At 43.9% G+C, this 18,308-nt stretch overlaps 1 protein-coding gene across 4 annotated transcripts in view; it reads right to left on the bottom strand.

The window, feature by feature from the left end:
• Window positions 1–2,766: 2,766 nt before the first annotated feature.
• Window positions 2,767–18,308, bottom strand: part of ZNF593OS (ZNF593 opposite strand) — a 222,916-nt gene continuing 207,374 nt past the window's right edge. For 3 of the 4 annotated variants that reach the window (XM_086957649.1, XM_086957651.1, XM_086957652.1), the window contains exons 2-3: window positions 11,119–11,240; window positions 2,767–7,896 (exon numbers count right to left, since the gene is read on the bottom strand). In XM_086957649.1, the coding sequence (XP_086813775.1) occupies window positions 7,750–7,896; window positions 11,119–11,169 (198 nt within the window). In that variant the 5' untranslated portion in view covers window positions 11,170–11,240 and the 3' untranslated portion in view covers window positions 2,767–7,749. Of the gene's footprint in view, window positions 7,897–11,118; window positions 11,241–14,456; window positions 14,500–18,308 lie in introns of those variants that run through there. The other variant, XM_086957650.1, reaches the window with a different exon arrangement.

Below are 18,308 nucleotides of genomic sequence, written 5' to 3'. Positions count from 1 at the left end.
TCGGTTTGCTATCTGGACCTAGAGGTCTTTGTGGTTAACGACCAGCTCCACACTAGACTTTATAGAAAACCAACGGCTGGCAATGCAGTATTACACGCTGCCAGCCACCACCCTAGAAGTCTAATAAAAAATGTACCTTATGGTGAGTACCTGAGACTCAAACGCAATTGCTCTGGATCTGAGGACTTTAAGAAAGCTCAAGAAGACGCGAGTGACAGATTCCAAGCAAGGGGCTATTCTAGAAACATCTTAGAACAAGCCCAAACTAAGGCAGATACTGTCGACAGAAGGGACCTTCTGATTGTGAAAGAGTCGAAGAAAGATAATGAGCAGGTCAGAATGATCACAACATTCAATAATCAATCTGGAGAACTGGTCCAAGCATTTAAAAGAAACTGGCACATTTTAAGAACTGACACCGTCTTGAAGAAAACATTATCAGACAGACCTATGATAACGTATAGGAGGTGCCAGTCTCTGTCGGACCATCTGGTTCATAGCCATTACTCCCGTAATAAGACCAATCAAACGAAGAACAAGATAGTTGGCCTTTTCCCTTGCCTACAATGCAAAGCCTGTAAATTCAGCAAAAAAGTTAAAGAGTACCCTTGCAGAACAGGTGAAGGAGGATCAAGCAGAAAAATCACAAAACATCTAAACTGTAACTCAGACTTTACAGTCTACTGCCTGGTCTGCCCTTGTAACAAACGTTACATAGGGAGCACCATAAAACCGGCAAAAATGAGGATTTTAGAGCACATGAGGGCTATCGTGAACAGGGACAAGACCTATCCGATAGCCCGTCATTTTGCCGAACACCACAACAGCAATAGGGATTTACTATCATACTATTGCATAGACCAGATCCCAAAGAAAGAACGAGGGGGGGACAGAGAAAAATCCCTAAGGATACTGGAGTCCCGTTATATCTTAGACCTTAAAACAATGACACCATGGGGTCTGAATAATGATGCTGAAATGTGGGTGCACTTATAAGACAACCTGGGTTCTGTAAGAAGAGGATATATCTGCAACTAGAACATAGAAGTACTCTTTGTAAATATGTGAATACTATGCTGTTTGGCTTGTAAATTCATTTTCCCTCCATATTGATTAATGAGAGCAGTGTGAACAATGCAATGTAGATACAAGAACATCAGGTCAGGTTAAACTGTGGCACAATTGCAAGTTGATATGATACCAAATAAGAACCCAGAAGTTCAGAGGAAGAATATATTTTTCGGTAAAATATGTAAATATGATGTAAATATGTATATTGTGCTGACATGGGCCCACAACAGTGGTACACTGTATACTTGTAAATTGTGTATATAACAGGTACACATCCTAATCATGTTTGAATTCGGGGATACACCCCTGCACAACCGTAAAGATGTTCAATAACCAGACACTGTGGGTTTAACAACACACCACATGCGAAACCACAATCTGCATAATGCTATTAGAACACCTTAGGGGATACACCCCCTTATTAACAACTACGACAGAGTTGCTGAAACACTGCTCTCAGCATCAAATTGTTAACTTATGCATATACGTGACAGTCTCTGAAAAACACATTTTTTTGTCAAATGTCAAACTTCACTTTAATTCATTTGCACTGAGCACTTTTCTATTAACCGCCAAGTTGAAACCATGTAAATAACTATGTATATATGTACATACTACATGATGGCCGCCACGAATATGTGTGTAACACCATTGTTGATGTCTATTACTGTCAAAAGGGCGGATGGTTTAAATATGGCGAGTAGGTTTGAACACAGATGACACTGACGAAGCCCTGTGAGAAACGCGTCTGTCGAGGGTGCTGGGGGGTTTGGAAATAAAATAATCTAAGAACACTGACACTGGAGTGCTGGCCGTTTTTGTCCTGGAGCCGATTTCTAGGAGTGTGTTGTAATATATATATATATATATATATATATATATATATATATATATATATATATATATATCCGAACAAACGATCTTGAACCTCCAACCAGTGGCAACCAGTGGCGAACAAAGACCAGCGATAATATATATATATATATATATATATATATATATATATATATATATATATATATATATATATATATATATATATATATATATATATATATATATATATATATATACATATCCATATCCAAGAAAGAAGTGACTCAAACAGATAGATTCACCAAAGAACAAAAATATATTTCCACTACAACGTTTCAGCTTCGGTCTTCCTCGGGTAGTTTCAAGATGGTAAGCTCAGTGGCTGCACAGATGACACAGCTGAATTTTCAAAAAGCATCATGAGTGAAGATTCCATTTGGAATGTGGAATCAATGCAGTCCTGAGAGTTCTTGAGATATGCAGTAATCAGGTTGTATTGTCAGTAATGTTCAGTCCATCTGGATGCAATGATTTTAAACGGTACATCCAGAAGTTTTCCATGGAGTCCAGTAGTTCTTCCTTTGAGACATGTTCCACGGGGAAAATCTTCAAATCTGATAGTGAATGATCCACATGGTTATCTATATTTATATTTTATTTCTTTGTGACTCATTGTATCCTTTTGGATCCAGATTTTTGCGCTGGCTGGCAGTTGTTTTCTTGTGATCCTTCATCTTCAAGTATATATATATATATATATATACAGCAAGCGTCCCTTTCGGGTGGAGCAACAAATAGCTGGTGCCAGCGGCGGGTTCAGGACAATCCCGCAAACATTTGTTTTAGCAAAAATTTACAAAAGACGCCGCACTCTTCCTGGATGATTCAAAATAGGTTTATTGACCCATTATCTTCCTTTCACTCCTACGCGTTTCGAACTCAACAGTTCTTGTTCACGGTAGCATTACATACATACACACGCATTCATATATGTATCAACCACAATATGTTTCAGAAGCCTTGAAATGTTTGCGAATAAATACCATAGGCGAGCATCCCACTTTGAACATTGTTTCAGCTCCAGACTCCAGTGCAGTTCACTATCCGCCACTTTTCTGGGCAGATCAATATCTTGCGCACATTGCAATATCGAAGGGTGTGGTCAAGGTTGTGACATTTACAATCAATTGCTATTATATTTAAAAAATCACTCAACCTCATGTCCATTAAAACCAGGTGGGTTATGAACGTCTGCTCTAAAAATGTAGTCATGGTTCTAAGACGTTTAGGAAGCTCTGCAGTAACCTTGCTTCCACCCGTTAGCCTTGTGTATTCTCCTTTCCCTGCACCCTTTCTCGGATGGACCTTGCTTTCTGGTGTAAACCTCACTTCTCCAGACTTTGGCTGGAGCTATTAAGATAGGTGTGACCTGTCTGCTTTCCAAAACTGTAAGCTCTCTGTATTCTTTAACTGTACTGTTTTTGTACGAGCATGTAAAATCTATTTTACCCTAATGTATATTGTATCAATTTGTGCAATAAGCAAAACTTTTAATTTGTCCAATCTGGTTATTATGAGCAATTTGCCATGATGACATAAGACTGACATTTGACTTCGAAAGAGCAGGTAGGACAAATGTGAGTAAAATGTAGAAGTGGAGAAAGAGCCAACATACATTTTGAACAAGCATCAGTAAAGCTAATAAATATGGTCCTGGCTGCTAGCCTTGTTGCTTTCCCAATGCATGTTTTTTGTTGTTGTTGTAAAACTGTATTGTTGGGGATCTGCGGGATCCCTGCCAATATAAAAAAAATGTCTAAAAGCAAAAATGTCTGTTTCCGTCTTAAAAAATAACAAATTGATGACGTTTCTGGCACTGAAGAGAGCTATGTGATCAGCTGATGTGCTCTTTGAAAAAGAGCAGAAAGACATCAGTCAAAGTTAGGTTAGCCAATAGGTGAAGAGGGCTATCCTACTGCACCATGCTATATGTAAGAGGAGCACGAAGAAAAATATGAATGACACAACAACAGACCAATTAAAGCTCTCTCGGAAACAGACGGCCACAGGACTGAACGAAAGTATTGAGGGAAACACACAACACATGAGAGGAGATCTATAATCCGGAGTTTAAAGGGGATTAAGGGAAAGTAATTGACTGAGCAATGGTCCTGGGGACAGATGATGACAGTAAAATAGCACAGTAGGTTGAGTGATTGCTGTATGTCCTGCAAAACACACGTGTAAATGCTGTTAAACAAGTCTGACTCAGCCTGTCACTGGTTTGAGGTCGATGAAAAGAGTACCATTGATTTTCGTACCAAGAAAAGATAATCGAGCCTTGGGTGAGCACTAATTTAGGGGAGTAGGGAGATCGTGAAAAGATTTAAATACATTAAGACTCTTTATATATACTTTATTTATTAGATATATTTTGAAGAGAACGTGCAAATTCTGCTTGTCTCATCCAGTCCAGCAAACAACCCTTTTGGTACATAAGCCCTACATACATAGAACCAACTTTACTTTTGTGTCTATGGGGGTGACTGTTTTCTGCACCCCTCTGATGGTCCCATTATTATGGATATTCTTTATCTAGAGTGAGTTTACGATTCTTTATGAAAGCTTCTCTTTGTTTCTCTGGCTTCCAAATGCTCTTAGAACGTGTGGCTATCGGATAGTTTCAATATATGGAATGTGCCAGCATCCCTTTGGGGAGGATCTCGGAGAGCGGTGTAATAGAGGTTCAATAAAGAAAAATAACAAAAAGGCAACTTGACAAAATCTAGCAACATAAAAACTGACTAAATTAAGCTCAAAGCAACACTAAACATGCTCCAGAAAATAAGGATGGTGTGAGACGCATTGTTTCGTTGTTTGGTATTTTATCACAAGGCGCTGGCCAGGGGACGGTCCTCGTCGGCATGGAAAGCGTTAATAGCACAGATTTATCTTTCAAAGCCGCTTTTTGTAATCATTGTTTTGGTTCCTGTCCACGCGGCGTCCTGTTGTATAATAAGGTTTAGAGGCGGATAAAAGCTTCGCATCTCTCTGACCCACGAGTTTCATGCCCTCGGGGCGCTAGATTGGCGGGCAGATGAGCGAATGTAGCCAGGGCTGTGTGTCCCTGGATGCCAGGGACAGCGGGCAGCCAATGCGGTCTCCCCATCTGCCTCCATCTCTTCCGCCCCACTTCACAAGCAGGCCAGTCGCTGTGTCCCTCGTACGAGGGGTGTTTCCTTCCTGCTCCACTTCCAACATTTCACAGTCGCTGGGTTATGTAGACAGGGGAATTAAGAAATGACTTCGTCTGCTAGGACGTCACTTCCTAGTGTGCCCTTCACCCGGTTAAGCTAGAGCAGAATGGATAGCTTTTTAAAATAAAAAATCTTTAGACTTTTGACTCCACTGTTGGGTCAGACAGTTGATAACATCACTTTTTTCGACCTGTTCTCTCTACTATCTGCTATTTGCCACATAGGAGCACAAAGGACAATGCCTTAGCTCATCACTTAGATGCCAAATGGGTGTACTGTGTTATATATCTGTTGCAGGGTTTTGAAAGACAAGGTCAGCCAACACAACATTCTTTTACAAGAGAAGGATGGGGAAATGGAACCCCTTAAGTCCCATGACGCTGCATGAGACTGTGTGTCTGGTGTGAGCAAGACATTTCTTTGGAGTATCTTATTTTGTGTTACAAACTTTTATTTATTACATTTCAAAAAATGATGGGACATATTTAACCCCTTCGCTGCTGATGACGAGCTCAGCTCGTCATCAGCCACGGTGGTCGTGTGCGGATGACGAGTTGAGCTTGTCATCTAATGCGGCTTTTGGAAAAAAGCCGCACAGCGCAAAAATATGCGCCACAGCAATGTGGTTAACAAATAATCCCGCAGCGCATCAAGTCACCTTGCTGCGCTGCGTGATTGGGAAAGGACTGGAATGTGCGGTACTTACAATATAACATTCCTGTCATTTCCCACCGCTGGCGCACAATGTGCTGTCTAGCGCCAACGCAGGCACCCTTGCATCATGGTGCAAGGGTGCTTGCATTGTAAGCAGGATCATTTTTGTGCATTAAGGGACTCCTTCCTGCACAAAACAATCCCCTGAGGCATTTTCCTCTTTTAGTGTGTGCTGTAGGATACAAAGAAGATGTTAGAGGAGAAATAAAGGTATTTCTCCTTGTTATACCTCATCTGGGGAGATGTAGCATTTCAATGTATTTCCAGGTCAATCAGTAATGGTACATCTGGGAATGCACCAAAATCCATAGTGGGTGCATGGGAACACCCACCCATCACCCATGGAACACCTCCTAACGCAGTGCAGGGATTTGCACTGTATTGCATCACTCAAGATTTATCAGGCCATGCAAGGTGGGCTTGAGTGACTTGATAAATCAAACTTAAGAGTTGCGTAGCTCTTGCGCCCCGTTGCGTGGTGTAAGCGCGACACTACTCTTCCATAAATATGCTGCTATGTTCCTATATTTGAATGGGTTTGTGCCCAATATGAATTATTCTGTACTGCTCTCTCTGACTAACTTATTGAATGTGCGTCCTGTCCCAGAATCATTCATATGGGTTTTTAAACTAAACCCATCTAACTAGCTGTGCAGTCTAGCCTTTCTAAAAAGTGGTGTGATCAGATAGCTGTGGACAAGTGTTCCTTGTAGTTCTGTCTACCTCATGGCTGGGCTGTGGTAGACGTTCATCATCCAAAGATTGTGTAGCTCATTCCTAAACAGCAGCAAAAGCTTGTTTCATCTCAGGAAAAAGTCTAGTTTCTTAAGTGAGGTATGGTAGATTTCATAGGCACCACCGTAGTACGATTTGAGACCAATAAAAGAATTGCATTACTATTAGAATTTAAAAAAAAAACTCCCGTCATAATGATAACTGTTATAAAGACTCGGATGATGTATTTCCATAAGTGTATCTATTCATACACATATGGGGTTCAATTGTGTTATTCCATCCTTTGAATACATGTAACATACTTACTACAATTGGTCTAGTGTTCATACAGCTAATTTTCCAAACTTTGTTGGAAGATGCCAAAGGCCTAGTTACCCTACTATACTTCTTAAGACTGAGAATATAAAATCAGGCCGGCAGGCATCAACGTAATCTGCCATTTTTAATCTAGAGAGCCGACTGAGAAGATAGGAGAAGCCCCCCTAGAGCTTGTAAACATTGGACTATATGAGTTTCCTGAGGGTAGGAGAATTTACTGAGTACAAGTCTTCAGAAATAGCAAGCTGTAATTAGGGAAGAAGCAAATGACTGGTAAACTGTAAATGGTATTGCCCTGTGCCAACATTAGCCAATGGGGGTGACCAGCTAGCATGTCTGTGGCTACCTCGGAAATCAGTCACTATGCCAGGATTTGCTGCATATGCCAGAGCTTTGTGCCTTGATCAGAAGTTTATGCTCAGATTTATGCGTAGGTGGGCATGGATGGTGCATTAGTGTAAGGTATGGTGTGTATGTGTCTGGTCTGTGGGTGTCATAGGACCTATGAATATTCCAAGGGTCTGCTCTTGGTGAAAATGAGTGGGCTTAGCCCAGCCATGTTTGGATATCCCAGAACTGTGTAGAGAGTACAGTGATATGCTCAGATCTGCTGCATGAGTATCTTTCTGTTTGCCTCAGTTTTTTCCCTTAAATCTGTTATTTGAGTATAATTCCGGTCATCAAAGCCCAGTGTTTAGCCCCTTTTCTTTAAATCTTCTCTGCCTCCATGGTGATGGGGCTGCTGGATTGGTTTCCCTTCTCCTCAGGGCCAGATGGGCTGGGGTCATGATCCTGAAGGCTGCTGGACTGGTGTTCGTGGGTGCCTCCGAGCTGATGCTCATGGTCCTGGAGGGCTGCTAGCTTGGTGAACCATCTTTCGAACGCTGTAATAGGAGAAGCCAAGACCCATCAAGGCCAGCAGCGTAGCCATGTGATTCACTAGCCGGTCCTTGGGCTCTGACTCCAGCTCCCCAGCCACCTGCATCTGCGTCAAGAACAAACAAGTCAATGACTCACAAACCGTTATTCCCCATGCATCATATCGTATCATCCTAGGCCCTACACACATCCTATTGCATCACCCTCTGAGGCCAACCCACATCATATCTCATTGGCTCGGAGGCACCTCCTACATACATTCCCATCTCTCCCTGGGGTCCATGAGCATCATATTCAATGGGATGATGCACATTTTATATCACATCAGCACAGCTGGTTTCAATGCACAATATTGGAGATCCCCATATGTCATATCCCCACGTCAACTGTAGCTGCTCGTTCATTACATTTCATCAACACCTGTGCTTTCCATGCAATCTGTCTCATCATGTTATGGTAATCCTAATACTTTATATGTCATGAGTGTCTAAGCTCCCCAAAACAATACATTCCACCACTCCTTTGGTTCCCAGTGCATCGCGTGCCCTCAACATAACTGGAGCTCTCAAGACATCTCATTTTATCACCACTACAGTCACTACACAATCCATTCCATCCCCACCTGGGCAGCCTTTAACTTCTAGAATACCTATCCTCAGTGACAGATAATAGAGAGTATCCTTTTATTTTAATTGGAATGCCAAGAAGCCAGGCAGAGTCCTTCAGTTTGGCACACTGAAGTGTGAAGAGATTGCTTTCTCTTTTCCATGATTAGCTGGCTCAGTTTACATGTGTTTGAAGCAGGTGACCAGTGTGAAATAAAACATGCTAATTGCGGCACAGAAACAACGCCATCACCAGCAACCCCACTAAATCCCAAATTGAGACTAAAAAGGGAAGAGAACATGGAATAACAATTCCCTTTTAGAAATTAGGATAAAGCTGCTTTGCCTGTAACAAATGTCCAGTCCCCAATACTACAGGAATAACTCAGATACTGACCGTGTCATGTGTTTCCTGCATGGGGCGTTGTAGTTTGCGCTATGTTAGCCTAAATGTGCACTTGCAGGCCGCATTTTCATTTGTAAATGTTACTATATGAACACATTTGCTGTGTGCCACATTATACTTTCACATGGAACTTGCATATGTTTTCAAGATCTGTTCATTTCCTGGAATTGAGCCTGAACTTGCTAGACAAGGTCAAAAAACAATGCCCCTTGTTATTCTATCTGGCCAGACACTAGCACCTAGACATAACAAGAGAACGCAGCTACTGTTTGCGAGCACACATGTTTTGTCCTATAACTGAGCACAAGAGTTTAAAAAAACACACTGAGTGCGAGTGCTGAGACAAGTTTGCTACATCAGCTGAGATGTAGAACATCCATCTGTGTATGCTATCGAACAGCATCGGCCACTAATCCCCAGAGATTAGTGATATATAACCATTTCGCTTCAGTAGAAGGGAGGGGGATTTAGGAAATACGGTCTTCCAATGTGATAGGGCTTTTTATGATAAATGGTTTATTGACCATGCTAACATTTAGGACACAATAGTTTGAATAAATATTCCAAACTTCCTTCGAGTCTCTTGTTTATTTTATTGTGGACAAGTACGAGTGAGAGAGCAAAAGGGTGTCTCCTGTTACCATGATCCCCGAGAGGGTTGAGGGGGTTCTGTTCTGGGGTGACATGTCACTTCCTTCTCTGGTAAGGTTAGCAGGGCAAGTGAGGCACTATAGCTAGAAGGAATCAGGCTCATAGGTACTGAAGTAGTAAGGTGACTCAGTCCCTACATGCCGATGTCCTATGTCCCAAGCATATCTCTGTTCCTGAGCAGAATCCCTGCAACAACAGTTCCTTTTTCACATGTGAAGGAGAGAGGTAAATGTGACAGCATCTTAGCCTGTTAACCTCGGTTTGAGCAGCCTAGAGACTGTTAAGTTATACCTCTATCCACTAAATGCTCCTGCAAAGTCCATATTCAAAATGTTCGCCTTAAATTTATACCGAAAAACTGTCTTCTTCTTCACGTTTCATTTTGACTTTAGTCTGCTTTTCTATTCTCCTGCCACTTTTCACCCTATCATCGCTATGACCTGTTTTTCTTGCTACTCTAGTATCAAAGCTGCCCCGCTGGCTTTGCCACACCATCTTGCACCAGACACATTCTGTGACTTGGTCCTGATTTGGTGCAGCCAACTCCATCTTGTCGCCCACCCACACTTCTCCATTTTCAATGAATTCTCTTGAGCACCAGTTGTGAGTACTGCAACTCACACTATCAACAAGCCCAACACCAAATCCCTCTCTCTACTGTTCTGCTGCCTCAGTAGGCCATATGTCACGAGATACAACTGCATAACCTTGGTTTGTCCCTTGCTATTTGTGGGAAAACAGAGTTAACACCTGTGAGTGTTTAATTTGGCAACATCTATTATTATTTTCCCTGCATTGTTACCACGGTTGGTGCAGAGACAGGTGTTGGCATCTCTTCTTCAGGTAGGGGGGCCAAAGTCCTTACCAACTTCTGTCCCCCCTCTCTTTCTGGATAATCTGTACTCAATGGGTGAGGCAAACATCACTTTTCAGTCACAAGTTAGAGAGGATCCCTATTTCCTCACCTCCACCACTTCCTCAGTTTCTATGCTGCACTTGAGTCACCAAGCAATCTTTAGGGATGTCACCCCAAGAGGATGACAATGGGGGTGCAAATGTTATTTTATTACAACTCGGAAGAGTGCCTTTCCCCTTCTGCAGACATTTACAGTCTTTCACCCCTATGTTTCAAATAACTGCTTTTAGTGCATTTAACACCAAGACAAGTTCATGGTGACCACTAAGACACTCTGTCTGGCATACAGATGAGGTGCAGAATAACCAAGAAAGTAAAGGGTGGGTTTGTCGTTCTTCTGGGACACCGTAGGATGGATAGCGCAGACTCAGCAGACAGGGAGCTGTAACCTGTAGGACACTGACAAACATGGCTCCCATTAGATCATCTTAGAGTGGAAGTCTCAGACCAGCTATACAAAAAGACAACTAATGGGATTTAGGGAGCTCTAACTTCTGTAGGAATCTATCGCTTGTGTTCTTTCAAAATCATTCTTTTTTAGGCTACTGCCAGGGCTTTGGACGTTTAAGTAGGACGTTTTATGGAGTGCTTGCTCTCTGCCTTGTGGCTGTTAAGAGCTACACAATGGCACATATAGGGATCGACATTCAAGTTAGCTCCTAAGATGGAGGTGTTGATGGTGTTGATTTAAATCTTCATGCATTGCTCATTGCACATAGACTCTGGGCACATGTGGGCAGGCTGTCGTACCTGTAGCAAGCGAAAGTAAGCTGGAGTCATGCGGCCCAGGCGGATGACCATATTTCGAAGATGGAAGTCTTCCTTCTGGTCTGTGAGAGACAATTGTGAAGCTGTGCTCTTCTGCAACAGACCTGGAGAGAGTGAGGAAAACATACCATGAGGAACACAAAGCGAGAGTGACTTGATTAAACAGCCAAAAAGGAATGAAGTGTAAGCAGACACAACATTGAAGGCGAAAACCATGAGGGGAAGGCAAGAGGGGAGAAGGTGAGTGAGGAAGCACGTGATTTGAAGCAAGGGTAATTACAAGGAATGGAAAAGGGAGTGCACTAGGCAGAGTGAGAGTAAGAGTGACAGAATATTAAGAAGGAAGCGGTTTAGAGACAGTAAGTGATAGTGTGAAGGAAGAAAGCAGTGAAAAGTGAGGAAAGGAGCACTGTTGGAGGAGAAAGCCATGAGAACAAAAGGGTAATCAGGAAGAAAGCAGCTAAACAGGGGAGAGACCAAAAGGAGTATACTAAGTTGCCATGGTGTAGCAGAAAGGACGTAGAACAGAGCAGGGTTTCCAGATTTAGGTCGTACCCACTTAACCTAAATGATGCACTGAGCCACAAGGCGACTGCGATGTGGTGTAACCAATATAAAGAGTAACTCAGGAAGACCACTGTGTATTGCGACTCTGATTCCACAGTAACCAAAACCGAGGGGGACGTAGATGCAAAGTGACCTAGATCAGGAGTTCTAAAACTACAATTGTCCCCAGTCTGAAATCATATAGACTGCAAAGTCCCCAAGATCTGAAACAGCCCTAGTATGGAAGGCGTTAAACCGTGAATGACCCAAATACGAAATGGATGGCGTTAAACCACGAGTGACCCAAATACGAAATGGTCCACACAAAACGTGTCCTGAATAACCAGCGACATATAAAAAGTGACCCAAGTGCAAATCTAGCTAAATGGAGAGCAGACCTGACCCGGTAAGTAACATCTGGAGTGACTTACTGGTATGCATTTAATTTCACTTATTTGAAATGGCTTAGTTTGTCTGCTTGGAATAAGCACTAGGCAGCACTACTGTAGCATCAATTGCTGAGCTGGCGGCTTTGCATTAAGTGTGTCTGTCTGTCAAGGCAGAAAAGACCATCTGTTATTGGGCTTCCCCTGGCCTGCCTTCTGAGCACCTCTGCTCTGCATCTCACATGCACCCACTACAGAAGGCCTGTCTTTCAAGAGCATCTCTCCAAGAAATGGTTCCAATCTACTAGTGATGAAATTAATCTGTGAAGATGGACGACCATCTCATGCTGGAAATGTCAGTCAGGATGATGACCGAGCCCCTCCCTCCTGGAGTCTTCATGTTGCTGAACAAACACCACCTATTGCAGCTTTATAAAGTTTATATCTGAAGCAATGGATGAGCACGTCCGGTTAGAGCCTTATATTGGAGGAAATGGAGGGGCACTTTCCAGTGGAGTCATGCGCGTGCATTGTAGCCATTTAGATTGACCATTATATCACAAAGTGATGAAAGAGCACCTCATACTCTAGCCTTGTATTGGAAGCAATGGATTTTCACCTCACCGAAGCATCATATCAATAGGTTATAAAGGGGGCAGTGGACAAGTACATCCTCCTACAGCCTTAAATTAAAGTGATGGATGAGCACCTTTTAAGGGGGTCCCATGTTGGGGATGATGGTCATGCACCTCATCAAAACATTTCATGAGTGCTATGGATAGGCACCTATGGACAGAGCCTTATATCAGAAGCAAAGAATAAGCTCCTCTCGACTAAGCCATATACAAGTGTCAATGGAAGAGCACCTCTGGACGGAGTCATAACAGAGACGAAGCATAGGTTCCTCTTAATGAAGCAATGCACCTGTTACAGTGAAGGAGCACTTCGAGGTAGAGAAATATATCAAAGGCGAAAAATAAGCTCATCTGAATAAAGCCATAAATCAGTGGAAATGAGAAAGAGCTCCTTCTAATGGAACCTCATATTAAGGTGATGATGAATCACCTTCTTCATAGACTTTGCATTGGTGACAATAAACGAGCACCTCTCGTTGCAGCATTATAAAGGCGGCAATTCAGGGGCACGCTTAATGGAGCTATACACTGGAGATGATTTCGGTTCTCCTCTAACTTTATCAGAAGCCGAGGGATGAACAACTCCCGTAGTTGCCTTATATCAGAAGTCACCAGAAGAGCACCCCTCACTGTAGCCTTATATGAAGAGTGATCGATGAGCACCACCAGTAGAGTCTTACATTAGAGTCTTTTCTCTGACGGGTTCCGTCTGTGGCAATAGATGAATACCTCCTTTGTATTGCAGGACAAAGGACGACTAGCCCTGACTCAACCTCTTTATTGGATTTTGAAGTGTTGAACCTGCACTGGTGGTGTCTAATCGTGGGACCTGGACATACATCTCCCATTGAACACCTATATTAGAGATCAATGGTTGAGCACCGCTTGCTGCACCTAGATATGAAGGGAGATCGATGAGCACCTTCAAATGGAGTCTTATATAAGATGGCGATGAGCGAACACCTCTTACTATATCCTTATATCGGAGATCGACAGACAAGTACCTCTGAAACAATTTCAACAGAAGAGCACATCTCTCAAAACACTAGATTTGATGTTATGAACGAGCAACTCTCACTGTAAACTTATATTGGAGGCGACAGAAGGGCACCTCCGGCTGTATGCTTATATCAGATGCAGTGGGTGAGCATTTCCTAAGTCTGCATCACGAGTGGTCCAGTATTGGATGCAATAATTATCGCCTCCAATAAAATCTGATGCTGAGTTGTGCAGAATTTATTGAGTACAATATTTATCACCTATTACGGCTTTTTGGGTAATACTATGAGGCGTAAAGCACCAAGATCCGCATGCTCTGCTAATTACTGGGTGCCAAAGTCAATATGCCAAAATGTACGTCCATAGGTCAGAATTATCGCACCCGTTAGTGAGTCTCCAATGGTCTCAACCTAGCGCAGTTGTCTTGAGGCTTCTCTGACATTGAAGTCCTGGTCCAACTCGAACTATCCGTTCAAATGCACTGGACTGCTTAAATATTTTGGAAGGTCACAGCAGGGTTCTGATCAGTATCTGAGTGAAATGTAGTGAAAATGAAGGTTCGATAGACTGTACAAGTAAGGGTCACTTGACGTCTGAACATCTCTGCTCCCTGAACTCGGGCACTCCTGCACTCTCCCACTAACAGACAAGATCAAACTCTGTTCTCTTGATTTAATATCAGGGCCCTCTTCTACGACATCAATGCAACAGGGGACCCTCTAACCCAACCGGGGCCACGTCTAAAGGCACTCACCTGCACGGAATGCTCGCTGCGACGTCTGCCCTGTCAGCTGCACGGGAAATAGTCTTAAAATACCCCCTCACTGTCCCCACCCCTCACTGCCCCCACCCTCCTGATGATGTGAACCAGCCCAGAGAGCAGCTGTCACAAGAGATCAGTGCAAAGTGCTCCTTCCGTGCGAGAGCAAAAGAATGCTGGAGGGAACGGGGCAGAGGACGAGAGAGAGGAGGGAGCACGAGACGAGGCGGGAGAGACAGGGGGTGGAGGGCGCAGTGCCCTCTAAGGGGGGAGGGAAGCCTTTGGAGAGAGACTGAGAGACAGCCAAAGCCGGCGAAGCAACACAAGAGAAAGGAAGGAAAGATGGCAAATGAGAGACGGGGAATGGGGGGGGAAGAAGGATTGAAAGAGAAAGATGGGAATAAAAAGAGAATGCAAATGAGGAACATAGGCGAGTGGGAGGGTAAATGAGAGAGGGCAGAGAGTGTATGCGAGAGAGAGGAGGGCAAGTCATTAATGGGGACAGCTGAGCTAAGGCTCCAAGAGCCGACCATCAGCTGAGTCGTCATAACAGATGGTGTGTACACTGTGCCATAAATCTCCTGCAAAAATAGGATAAAGGGTCTTCAAAAATGTAAAATGTGTGTACCTTTAACGCGAGGAAGCGTTTAACTTTAGTTTTAGCATATCAGATTATATTACTGCATCGAGTTTCATTTACCAGAAGTGGTCGTTTCTAAACATGAATGAGAGGCATTCACAAACCGATCACTGCCCACTCTACCAGGGATGCCATAAGTCAACCAAGAAACAAGTCTGGTGTTGTGCACCCTCTATATATAATGTTTATTTGTTGCCATAGAGGACGGAATGTAACAGGCATGTAAAACCTAGTGACATATTTACAACTTTGGTGGCGCAGGGCACGCAGCAAGTCACCGTGTTGCGTTACCCTGCGGTCACAGGGATAGGGCAGGAATGCGCCGTATGTATTCAATAGCGTGCATCCCTGTCCTTTTCTCTTTCGCTGGCACCATTTGGCAGCCCAGCTCCAATGCAGGCCCCCTTGCACCATGGCACAAGTGTGCCTGTGTTGTTGACAGGATTGTTTTTGTGCAGGAAGGGACACCGTCCTGTGTAAAAACAACCCTGAGTCACTTTTTCCTCTACGTGTGCTGCAGAATGAAGCATACATAGAAAGAGGAACAACGAGGAGAAATAAACATATTTCTCCTTGTTACGCCTGCGCATTACTAGGTTTACAAGGTCTTGTATATCTGGGAATGCGTCAAAGACCATGGGAGTTGCATCAGCACAAGGCCTGGACTGGGAATCCAAAGCAGCCCGAAAGGAGTGGTGGGGGGCGGGGGGGGGGGGGGGGGGAGAGGGGGGTATGTGCAAGTGTGAAGCTCTGCTGATTTTGTTACTGGGGGCCGATATTGCAAAACCACTGCAAAACCAGCCCCCAGTAAAAAAACAGGCACCCTCCGCTGTAATACTGACCTCTACCCTTCCAGCCTCCTGGGGAAATGCCTGATACCCGCTATGGCCAGTCTAGCCCTGGTTCGAACACCCACGCAACATCTACCCAGAATTACTCCATATTTTTGGGTCGCTCTTGCACCACATTGCATGGCGCAAGAACGATGCAAACTGGTGTTTTTCATTCCAGCTACCCATTTGGTCAAATTATGTGCTCTTAACTCCTTTGCTGCGGCGGCTATTCCGCCGCAGCGCTAACGGTCGCGGGCGGGCGCGCGGCTCACCCGCGCCGGTGACAGAACCGTTCCGCCACGGCTCGCGGGTGAGCTTTGCTTGTGACGGAACGGTTCCGTCACGGCCCCGCCCGCTTAATTAAACCCGCCGCGCAGGCGCGAAATCAGCGGCGCACAGGCGCGGCGGCCGGGCCGTGACGGAACCGTTCCGTCACCAGCACAGCCCACCGAGGGGCATGACGGAACGGTTCCGTCAGCAGCATCGAAGGTGTTAAATAATTACTTTTAATAATTGTTCTATTTTTTGGGGGGGGGCAAGATCGGAAGCATTTAGAAACAATGTAAAAGCTGCTAGTTAGTGTGTAGTTAAAACATGGACTGGAAATGTATCCTTGGGGAGTCGATAATTTCCCAGTCTCATGGCAGATATTCACCGAAATGCAGTTTTAGTGGTAAATGTATAGCCTTATCCAGCAAGTTGCAGTGTGCTGCATTCTCACGTCTACTACTTTAACAAACTGTTTAAAACTGGAGAAACCATACTCTCTGTGTGCCCCTGTCCACTGACATCACAATATGTCAGCACTTTGAAACAGGCTTAATGTGAGAAATAAACACCTAGGCCATACTTCAAGGACAGATGGATAGTAATGTTTTCATTAACACATTCAGGGCTGTTAAGGGTAGGTCGCTGGATTTGCATCTAAGCAGCTGACGCTGTTCTCGAAGCTGCTGGTGCAGGACCCCTCCTGTGCTGCTGCTCTGGTCTCTCAACCACCAACAGGTACCTATTTCACAGCTCATAAGGGGCTGAAAGAGTAATAGGTTATTATCCTTTGAGACGGCTAAATTTGTCAGGGAACCAAAATGCGAGAGGACGTGCATCCCTCAGAGTCACTGTGACGGCAATGGGGCAGAAGCCACCTTTGCACGACAAACCTGCAACATGAGGGGCAGTTGGCCACCTTACGTGAGAGGAAGCCAATGCATCCATCTTGGGGAGATAAACGGGTACAATCTATTGTAATGCTGTATCTGTGACATTTTGTGACATTTGTACATTATTTAGGAGTATTACATGATTCCGATGAAATGTGGATTTTAACGAATAGAAAACAAATTTAGTCTTTTTGAGGTCCTTCTCACCAGTCAGTTAATATCCATTTTACGAGTATGAAAATTCCTTTGACTAATCGACTCCCACCATCCAATTTAAGCAGTCCACTGTATTGTATTAGCATTCAGCCCTCACAGTGTAAAGCAAACACAACATTCCTGGGATTCCTGTTAGCTGAACACTGCAACAATCAGTTGTCAGAAGCAGACACAACCTGTTTTGAAACAGTCGTTGGCCTCGTGGTCTTTTACCACACCACAAGATCCCACTGGTGGCATTATTGGACCCTAACATACAGTTACCTAGTAATGTATCCTTTATATAATATACCATCTTCTATTGTGAGCGAGCAGGGTGCAGTATATTATGCAGTATATTGTGCTATAGAGTCTAACTTCAAGCTCACCTCCACAATTTTTAGGTCTAGTCTACCAGAAAGTGCAAGTGTCTGTTGGCAAAGAAAAGACCTGTTGTCAGATTACAGTGCACTTGGAGCCCATCCATTGCTTGCTATTGGTCCGCTTTAGTGTTGCTCTAATTTGCTCGCTTTTCATTCGTTCTCATGTGGCCTTCCTTCTTCTACCTGTTTGTTCCACGCCGGAGCATGGGCGCATTGCTTGTGTCCTTCCACTTCTTCACTTCCTGCCACACTACATGGTGTTTTCTGCTGGCTATGTGTTTCTCCCCTATGCTTTTCATGTTGTGCTCGCTCTGTGTACTTCTCCCCGTGTTGCTTTCTCAACTGTGTGCATCTCTTCCGCCCACCCACCTACGTTGCTCTCTCTCACCTATTGCTTCTTTCCCTTAACCCCAACCTATATGTTGCCTCAGTCCCCCCAATCCTGTATCCTCCATGTTGTTCCCCCCATGGCTTCTTCCGTGTTGCTCCCTCCACGGCATCCTTCTCCCCACAAGTGCCCTCTGTGTTGCTCCCCCACCCACGCTTCAAAATCAACATCAAGCTTTTGTAGTAATTATTAATTGATAATTCTTTTTTTATTGACCGCGATCCATCTCTGTAAATAAAAAAAAAGT

This window comes from Lissotriton vulgaris, chromosome 2_1, assembly GCF_964263255.1.
Source record: "Lissotriton vulgaris chromosome 2_1, aLisVul1.2, whole genome shotgun sequence".
NCBI classification, from domain to species: Eukaryota; Metazoa; Chordata; class Amphibia; order Caudata; family Salamandridae; genus Lissotriton; species Lissotriton vulgaris.
This window is presented reverse-complemented; position numbering and strand designations above follow the sequence as displayed.